Source organism: Oncorhynchus tshawytscha, linkage group LG22 (assembly GCF_018296145.1).
Source record: "Oncorhynchus tshawytscha isolate Ot180627B linkage group LG22, Otsh_v2.0, whole genome shotgun sequence".
In the NCBI taxonomy this organism is placed as follows: domain Eukaryota; kingdom Metazoa; phylum Chordata; class Actinopteri; order Salmoniformes; family Salmonidae; genus Oncorhynchus; species Oncorhynchus tshawytscha.
In genome coordinates this window covers 42281016-42291015 of record NC_056450.1, presented here as the reverse complement: position 1 = coordinate 42291015, position 10000 = coordinate 42281016, and the positions used below count along the sequence as shown (strand labels likewise).

Here is a 10000-nt window from a genome sequence, read left to right as displayed (position 1 = left end):
AGGGCCCTGGTGTACTACATAGAGGGCCCTGGTGTACTACATAGAGGGCCCTGGTGTACTACATAGAGGGCCCTGGTGTACTACATAGAGGGCCCTGGTGTACTACATAGAGGGCCCTGGTGTACTACATAGAGAGCCCTGGTGTACTACATAGAGGGCCCTGGTGTATTACATAGAGGGCCCTGGTGTACTACATAGAGGGCCCTGGTGTACTACATAGAGGGCCCTGGTGTACTACATAGAGGGCCCTGGTGTACTACATAGAGGGCCCTGGTGTACTACATAGAGGGCCCTGGTGTACTACATAGAGGGCCCTGGTGTACTACATAGAGACTACATAGAGAAGAGGCTGGCGTTCGGGATAGGCAGGGTATTTGATGATGAACAGTGATGTTATGGTCTTCTCCCAGGTGACAGCTGTCTGACTGACATGACCTACAGCTACGACGCTGACTTCAGCCTCTGCAGCTCTTAGTGAGTAACACACACACACACACACACACACACACACACACACACACACACACACACACACACACACACACACACACACACACATATACACTTCTGCTGTCAGTCAGTTATTCCATGATACAGGGACAGTATATAGTCAGTTAGTCCATGATACAGGGACAGTGTATAGTCAGTGATACAGGGACAGTGTATAGTCAGTTAGTCCATGATACAGGGACAGTGTATAGTCAGTTAGTCCATGATACAGGGACAGTGTATAGTCAGTTAGTCCATGATACAGGGACAGTGTATAGTCAGTGATACAGGGACAGTGTCTAGTCAGTTAGTCCTTGATACAGGGACAGTGTATAGTCAGTGATACAGGGACAGTGTATAGTCAGTGATACAGGGACAGTGTATAGTCAGTGATACAGGGACAGTGTATAGTCAGTGATACAGGGACAGTGTATAGTCAGTGATACAGGGACAGTGTGTAGTCAGTGATACAGGGACAGTGTATAGTCAGTGATACAGGGACAGTGTATAGTCAGTGATACAGGGACAGTGTATAGTCAGTGATACAGGGACAGTGTCTAGTCAGTGATACAGGGACAGTGTATAGTCCATGATACAGGGACAGTGTATAGTCAGTTAGTCCATGATACAGGGACAGTGTATAGTCAGTTAGTCCATGATACAGGGACAGTGTCTAGTCAGTGATACAGGGACAGTGTCTAGTCAGTGATACAGGGACAGTGTATAGTCAGTGATAGGGCAGAGATGCCTTTATGAGTTCTCCATGTGTTTCAATGTAATTCACCCAGTCGTTTCTTTCCTGTGCATTCTCCCATAGTGATGGATCCCAGGAGGCCTTTGACCTGTACTACAGTGAGAGCTACAGTGAGAGCTCGTCTCTGTCCCTACAGGGCTCACATCACAGCCTGGCATCGCTGCATAGTGACGGAGGAGACCAGGGTCTGCAGCTCATGCAGGAGTACATGATCACCGTAAGACTAAATACATGATCAGTCATTGGACAGTTTTTTTTTAGGTACACCACCCTCCCCGTTCAGGAAAATGGTTCTCTCCTACAGACAGTGAGTCACGTGGCCGTGGCTATCTGAAGCAGGCAGACAGGCATCGAGGCATTCAGTTACTGTTCGATTTGAACGTTTAGACTGGGCCAAACGAATTACCTTCAGAGTTTGGTATGATCGTCAGTACCAAACACACCAGCTCTAGTATCTTAAAAACCGTCTGGCCTCCAGGGCTTTTAACACACGACAGTGTCTAGGGATTGACCCAGAACGGTGCGACAAACAAACTAACATCCAATCAGCTGCAGTCCTGTGGGTCGAAAACAGCTCATTGATGAGAGGTCGAAGGTGAATGGCAAGAATCGTGCAAGATAACAGGCGGACCGCAAACAGACAAATAACGGGTCAGAACAACAGTGGTGTGCAGAACGGCATCTCCGAACGCACAACTGGTCGGTCCTTGTCACGGATTGGCTATTGCAGCAGACGACCACACCTGGTTCCACTCAGCAGACGACCACACCTGGTTCCACTCAGCAGACGACCACACCTGGTTCCACTCAGCAGACGACCACACCTGGTTCCACTCAGCAGACGACCACACCTGGTTCCACTCAGTAGACGACCACACCTGGTTCCACTCAGTAGACGACCACACCTGGTTCCACTCAGCAGACGACCACACCTGGTTCCACTCAGCAGACGACCACACCTGGTTCCACTCAGCAGACGACCACACCTGGTTCCACTCAGCAGACGACCACACCTGGTTCCACTCAGCAGATGACCACACCTGGTTCCACTCAGCAGACGACCACACCTGGTTCCACTCAGCAGACGACCACACCTGGTTCCACTCAGCAGACGACCACACCTGGTTCCACTCAGCAGACGACCACACCTGGTTCCACTCAGCAGACGACCACACCTGGTTCCACTCCTACCAGCTAAAACATAAAGAAGTGGCTCCAGTGGGCACACGATCACCAACGCTGGACAATTTGAGGAATGGAAAAACATTACCTGGTCTGACCAATCCCAGTTCCTGTTGTGTCATGCTGATGGCAGAGTCATGATTAGGCGTAAACAGCATGAGTCCGTGGCTCCATCCTGCCTGGTGTCAACGGTACAGGCTGGTGGTGTACTGGTGTAGGGAATGTTTTCCTGGCACACGTTAGGTCCCTTGATACCAATTTAGCAACATTTAATTGCCCAGAAGAATTCAGGCTGTTCTGGAGGCAAAGGGGTGTCCCACCTCGAATTAGATGGGGGTACCTAATAAACAGTGTAGAGTCATGACCACATTAAAGACCACAGTATAGATCACAGTAAAGATCACAGTGGGGAGTCATGACCACAGTAAAGATCACAGTGAGGAGTCATGACCACAGTAAAGATCACAGTAAAGATCAGCGTATGGAGTCATGACCATAGTAAAGACCACAGTAAAGATCAGTGTATGGAGTCATGACCACAGTAAAGATCACAGTAAAGATCACAGTAGAGATAACAGTGAGGAGTCATGACCACAGTAAAGATCACAGTGAGGAGTCATGACCACAGTAAGGAGTCATGCCAACAGTAAAGATCACAGTGAGGAGTCGTGCCAACAGTAAAGATCACAGTAAGGAGTCATGGCAACAGTAAAGATCACAGTGAGGAGTCATGACCACAGTAAAGATCACAGTGGGGAGTCATGACCACAGTAAAGATCACAGTGAGGAGTCATGACCACAGTAAAGATCACAGTGGGGAGTCATGACCACAGTAAAGATCACAGTGAGGAGTCATGACCACAGTAAAGATCACAGTGGGGAGTCATGACCACAGTAAGGAGTCATGGCAACAGTAAAGATCACAGTGGGGAGTCATGACCACAGTAAATATCACAGTGGGGCGTCATGACCACAGTAAAGATCACAGTGAGGAGTCATGACCACAGTAAAGAGCACAGTAAAGATCATAGTGAGGAGTCATGACCACGGTAAATATCACAGTGGGGAGTCATGACCACAGTAAGGAGTCATGGCAACAGTAAAGATCACAGTGAGGAGTCATGACCACAGTAAAGATCACAGTGGGGAGTCATGACCACAGTAAAGATCACAGTGAGGAGTCATGACCACAGTAAAGAGCACAGTAAAGATCATAGTGAGGAGTCATGACCACAGTAAAGCTAGGGCGGCCAGCAATTGGCCCAGCGTCGTTAGGGGAGGGTTTGGCCAGGACAAGCCAGTTAACCCAATGTTCCTAGGCCATCATTGTAAATAAGAATTTGTTCTTAACCAAGGTAAAATAAAATTTCAAAATTCAAAAGATCACAGTGCCACTGGGGGGCGGTGGCAGCAACCAGGGGGGGGCAGCAACCAGGGGGGACAGCAACCAGGGCAGGAGTACATGATCACAATAAAGACCGACACATGACCACAATAGGTAGGACCACTGAATTACAATTAGCACATGACATTATACTATTGACAGGACCTGGGGCCACAGAGAGAGTTCAATAAATAAATCTATCCGTTAATCAATCAATAAATCTATCCGTTAATCAATCGATCAATCATTTTTGTCATCACTCTCTCCCAGAACAATCCAGTTGAGGTCTAAGCTGCATCCACAGGAGCTACAGCAGTTTGTCCTGCTTCTGAGACAGGCTGGGGGTTCTATCACCTCTCTCCCCCTGTAATGTCCCCTTCCCTCAATCTGTAATGTCCCCTTCTCTCTCCCCCTGTAATGTCCCCTTCTCTACCCCTGTAATGTCCCCTTCTCTCTCCCCCTGTAATGTCCCCTTCTCTCTCCCCCTGTAATGTCCCCTTCTCTTCCCCCTGTAATGTCCCCTTCTCTTCCCCCTGTAATGTCCCCTTCTCTTCCCCTGTAATGTCCCCTTCTCTCTCCCCCTGTAATGTCCCCTTCTCTCTCCCCCTGTAATGTCCCCTTGTAATGTCCCCCTGTAACCTGTGTTTGTCCCCTTCTCTCTCCCCCTGTAATGTCCCCCTTGTAACCTGTGTTTGTCCCCTTCTCTCTCCCCCTGTAATGTCCCCTTCTCTTCCCCTGTAATGTCCCCCTTGTAACCTGTGTTTGTCCCCTTCTCTCTCCCCCTGTAATGTCCCCTTCTCTTCCCCTGTAATGTCCCCCTGTAATCTGTGTTTGTCCCCTTCTCTTCCCCCGGTACCATGCAGCTAAGGAGTAAGCTGAGTCCCCAGGAGCTCCAGCAGTTTGCCCTGCTGTTGAGAGAGTACAGGTTGGGATGTCCCATAGCCGTGTTCTGTTCTGACCTGCTACAGCTGTATGGAGATAACAGGAAGTTCCTGCTACTGGGTAGGATAACATGCAAGAAACGCACACACACCCACACACACACACACATAAATGTGTGTGTGAGGTGAGACCTCGAGTTATTACGTCACATAGCTTTACCAATGTCACAGAACTGGTCTTTTAACAATGCAATGTTATGTACATTCATTTCTAAACCAAATGGGGGGATACCAGGTGAACCAGGTTCCCAAAATGTTCCATTCCTAACCCTGTTTATAAGGCTAGTTGTAGGTAGGTTATTGTCCTGCTGAAGGGTGAATTAATCTCCCAGTGTCTGGTGGAAGGCAGACTGAACCAAATTTTCCGTCTAGGATTTTGCTTGTGCGTTTCATTTATTTTTTATCCTGAAAAGCTCCCCAGTCCTTAACGATTACAAGCATACCCATAACATGATGCAGCCACCACTATGCTAGAAAATATGTAAAGTGGTACTCAGTAATGTGTTGTATTGGATTTGACCAAAACATAACACTTTATATTCAAGAAAAAGTTCATTGCTTTTAAAATATACACCATCCAAAGTGTAATTAAAAATTTCACCGTGCTCATTTGGACCATTCTACCAATATGTGCCCTTCTTTGCGAGGAACCCCTCCCTGATCTTTGTGGTTGAATCTGCTCGACTGAGGGACCTTCACAGATAATTGTATGTGTGGGGGTACAGAGAAGAGATAGTCATTCAAAAATCATGTTAAACACTATTATTGTACACAGAGTGAGTCCATGCAACTTATTATGTGACTAGATAAGCACATTTTTACTCCTGAACGTAATCAGGCTTGCCTTAACAAAGGAGTTGAATACTTATCGACTCAAGATATGTCAGCTTTAATTTAAAAAAATAAATATTTAGAATAAAAAAAGAATGAAAAAACACCATTCCACTTTGACATTGAGGTATTGTGATGTCATCATGGGGTATTGTGATGTCATTATGAGGTATTGTGTGTAGGCCAGTGACAAGAAAATCTACATTGAATCCATTTTAAATTCATCCCGTAACACAACAACATGTGGAAAATGTCAAGGGGTGTGAATACTTTCTGAAGGCACTGAACCATTAGGCAGAAGAGGAAATGACATCATCAAGGGGCGTCGTGTAGCTAGCCTTGCCAGAGGGTAAGCATGGACCTTGAAGTTGAGGAGACTAAATTACTCGGCGTTACCTTAGCTGGTAAACTGTCATGGTCAAAACATATTGATTCAATGGTTGTATAGATGGGGAGAGGTCTGTCCTTAATAAAAAGAGATGTTTCTGCTTTTTTGACACCACACTCAGCAAGTCCTGCAGGCTCTAGTTTTGTCTAATCTTGATTATTGTCCAGTCGTGTGGTCCAGTGGGGGCAAGGAGAGACCTAGTTAAGCTGCAGCTGGCCCAGAACAGAGCAGCTCGTCTTGCTCTTCATTGTAATCAGAGGGCTGATTATAAATACTATGCTGCCAGTCTCTCTTGGCTAAGAGTTGAGGAGAGACTGACTGCATCACTTCTTCTTTTTATATGAAACATGAATGTGTTGAAAACACCAAATTGTTTGCAAGGTCAACTTACACACACCTCTGTCACACACACTTACCCCACCAGACATGCCACCAGGGGTCTTTTCACAGTCCCCAAATCCAGAACCAATTCCAGAAAGCGTACAGTATTATATAGAGACAAAATAGAGAGAGAGCCCTATTCAATACCCAATACTAAGTCCTCTTGTCTCCTGTCTGTTCCCCAGGAATGAGTCTGTTCCCCGGGAATAACTGTCTCCCCGTCTGTTCCCCGGGAATGAGTCTGTTCCCCTGTCTGTTCCCCTGTCTGTTCCGTAGGACTGACTGTTCCCCTGTCTGTTCCCTAGGACTGACTGTTCCCCTGTCTGTTCCCCTGTCTGTTCCCTAGGACTGACTGTTCCCCTGTCTGTTCCCTAGGACTGACTGTTCCCCTGTCTGTTCCCTAGGACTGAGTGTTCCCCTGTCTGTTCCCTAGGACTGACTGTTCCCCTGTCTGTTCCCTTGGACTGACTGTTCCCCTGTCTGTTCCCCTGTCTGTTCCCTAGGACTGAGTGTTCCCCCTGTTCCCCTGTTCCCTAGGACTGACTGTTCCCCTGTCTGTTCCCTAGGACTGACTGTTCCCCTGTCTGTTCCCCAGGACTGAGTGTTCCCCGTCTGTTCCTTAGGACTGAGTGTTCCCCGTCTGTTCCCTAGGACTGAGTGTTCCCTTGTCTCCTTCCCAGGAATGACTGTCTCCCCATCTGTTCCTTAGGACTGACTATTCCCGTCTCGGTTCCCCAGGCACTAAGTCTGACTGTGTCTTCCTCTCTGTCGCTTCCCTCCAGGCATGCGTCCCTTCATCCCAGACAAGGACGTGGGCGTTTTCGAGAGCTTCCTAGAAGGAATCGGGATTCGGGAGGGGGGCATTCTGACGGACAGCTTCGGCCGGATCAAACGGAGCATGAGCAGTACGGCGGCAACGGTCGTGAGGGGTTACGACAGCTGGTCACTCCCCTCGGGCTCGCAGGACTTCAACCGCAGGATCAGTGACATCACACACGACATCGAGGCCCTGGGATTTCAACATGAACATGGGGGGTGCCAGGGAGAGCAGGGGGAGTGTCAGGGAGAGCAGGGGGTGGCAGGGAGAGCAGGGGGGGTGTCAGGGAGATATAGAGGAGGAGGATTATTATTTGTGAAGGAGTGGTGGGGTCGTTGTGGAACAGAAATGTAGTATTTTTGCCAAATGTTTATTCACAATATCATGACCAACACACTCATTTAAACACACACCACACAAGAGACTGAGATTAGCACAGGGACAGCCACAGAGAAAGCCACAGAGTCAGCCACAGAGTCAGCCACAGGGTCAGCCACAGAGTCAGCCACAGGGACATTCACAGGGACAGCCACAGGGTCAGCCACAGGGTCAGCCACAGAGTCAGCCACAGGGACAGCCACAGGGTCAGCCACAGAATCAGCCACAGGGTCAGCCACAGGGTCAGCCACAGGGTCAGCCACAGGGACAGCCACAGGGACAGCCACAGGACAGCCACAGAGTCAGCCACAGGGACAGCCACAGGGACAGCCACAGGGTCAGCCACAGAGTCAGCCACAGAGACAGCCACAGGGACAGCCACAGAGACAGCCACAGAGTCAGGGACAGGGTCAGCCACAGGGTCAGCCACAGGGTCAGCCACAGAGTTAGCCACAGGGACATTCACAGGGACAGCCACAGGGTCAGCCACAGGGTCAGCCACAGAGTCAGCCACAGGGACAGCCACAGGGTCAGCCACAGAGACAGACACAGGGACAGAGTCAGCCACAGGGACAGGGACAGAGTCAGCCAGATGGTCAGGGACAGTCAGCCACAGGGTCAGCCACAGGGAGTCAGCCACAGGGTCAGCCACAGGGTCAGCCACATGGTCAGCCACAGAGTCAGCCACAGAGTCAGCCACAGGGTCAGGGACAGAGTCAGCCACAGGGTCAGGGACAGAGTCAGCCACAGGGACAGGGACAGAGTCAGCCAGATGGTCAGGGACAGAGTCAGCCACAGGGTCAGCCACAGGGTCAGCCACAGAGTCAGCCACAGAGTCAGCCACAGAGTCAGCCACAGAGTCAGCCACAGGGTCAGCCACAGAGTCAGCCACAGGGACAGCCACAGAGTCAGCCACAGGGTCAGCCACAGGGTCAGCCACAGAGTTAGCCACAGGGACATTCACAGGGACATTCACAGGGACAGCCACAGGGTCAGCCACAGGGTCAGCCACAGAGTCAGCCACAGGGACAGCCACAGGGTCAGCCACAGAGACAGCCACAGGGACAGAGTCAGCCACAGGGACAGGGACAGAGTCAGCCAGATGGTCAGGGACAGTCAGCCACAGAGTCAGCCACAGGGTCAGCCACAGAGTCAGCCACAGAGTCAGCCACAGGGTCAGCCACAGGGTCAGCCACAGAGTCAGCCACAGAGTCAGCCACAGGGACAGGGACAGAGTCAGCCAGATGGTCAGGGACAGAGTCAGCCACAGAGTCAGCCACAGGGTCAGCCACAGGGTCAGCCACAGAGTCAGCCACAGGGTCAGCCACAGAGTCAGCCACAGAGTCAGCCACAGGGTCAGGGACAGAGTCAGCCACAGGGACAGGGACAGAGTCAGCCAGATGGTCAGGGACAGAGTCAGCCACAGAGTCAGCCACAGGGTCAGCCACAGAGTCAGCCACAGAGTCAGCCACAGGGTCAGCCACAGAGTCAGCCACAGAGTCAGCCACACGATGGCAGTAGGTGGCACCTGAGTCATGAGAATGAGTGGCCATCTTTTAGATTCCATATCAGTAACTTAACTCTCATAGAGGATGTAGTGAGTCACCAAATGAGTGGCTCTGATCAAAAGAAGGGCACTATGTAGGGAATGGGGGGCCATTTGGGACGTGTCTTGTGTAATTCTCATACTACCTTGAACCGAAAAGGATTCTTTGGCTGTCCCCATAGGAGAACCCTTTTCTCCTATGGGGACAGCGGAATAATCCTTTTGGAGCGCTTTGTTCTGAGACGGTAGAGACTCACTATCTGGTTCTGTAAACGAACAGGGAGCCCTTTGTTCTGAGATGGTAGAGACTCACTATCTGGTTCTGTAAACGAACAGGGAGCCCTTTGTTCTGAGACGGTAGAGACTCACTATCTGGTTCTGTAAACAAACAGGGAGCCCTTTGTTCTGAGACGGTAGAGACTCACTATCTGGTTCTGGTCTAAAGTAGTGCACTACTACAGAGTCCTATTAGCCCTGGTCTAAAGTAGTCCACTACCCCTGTGGGTCCTGGTCTAAAGTAGTGCACTACTACAGAGTCCTATTGGCCCTGGTCTAAAGTAGTGCACTACTACAGAGTCCTATTGGCCCTGGTCTAAAGTAGTGCACTACTACAGAGCCCTATTAGCCCTGGTCTAAAGTAGTGCACTACTACAGAGTCCTATTGGCACTGGTCTAAAGTAGTGCACTACTACAGAGTCCTATTGGTCCTGGTCTAAAGTAGTGCATACTACAGAGTCCTATTGGCCCTGGTCTAAAGTAGTGCACTACTACAGAGTCCTATTGGCCCTGATCTAAAGTAGTGCACTACCCCTATGGGTCCTGGTCTAAAGTAGTGCACTACTACAGAGTCCTATTAGCCCTGGTCTAAAGTAGTGCACTACCCCTATGGGTCCTGGTCTAAAGTAGTGC

The 10000-nt window shown here is 49.8% G+C and overlaps 1 protein-coding gene across 1 annotated transcript in view; it reads left to right on the top strand.

Annotated features, from left to right (window-relative positions):
* The window catches only part of ccm2l (CCM2 like scaffold protein), a 29393-nt gene extending 21872 nt beyond the window's left edge, over positions 1 to 7521 (top strand). Inside the window, exons 9-12 of the mRNA XM_042303591.1 lie at positions 411 to 474; positions 1307 to 1460; positions 4673 to 4811; positions 7133 to 7521. Of these exons, the coding sequence (XP_042159525.1) occupies positions 411 to 474; positions 1307 to 1460; positions 4673 to 4811; positions 7133 to 7521 (746 nt within the window). The remainder of the gene's footprint in view (positions 1 to 410; positions 475 to 1306; positions 1461 to 4672; positions 4812 to 7132) is intronic.
* The last annotated feature ends 2479 nt before the right edge of the window (positions 7522 to 10000 follow it).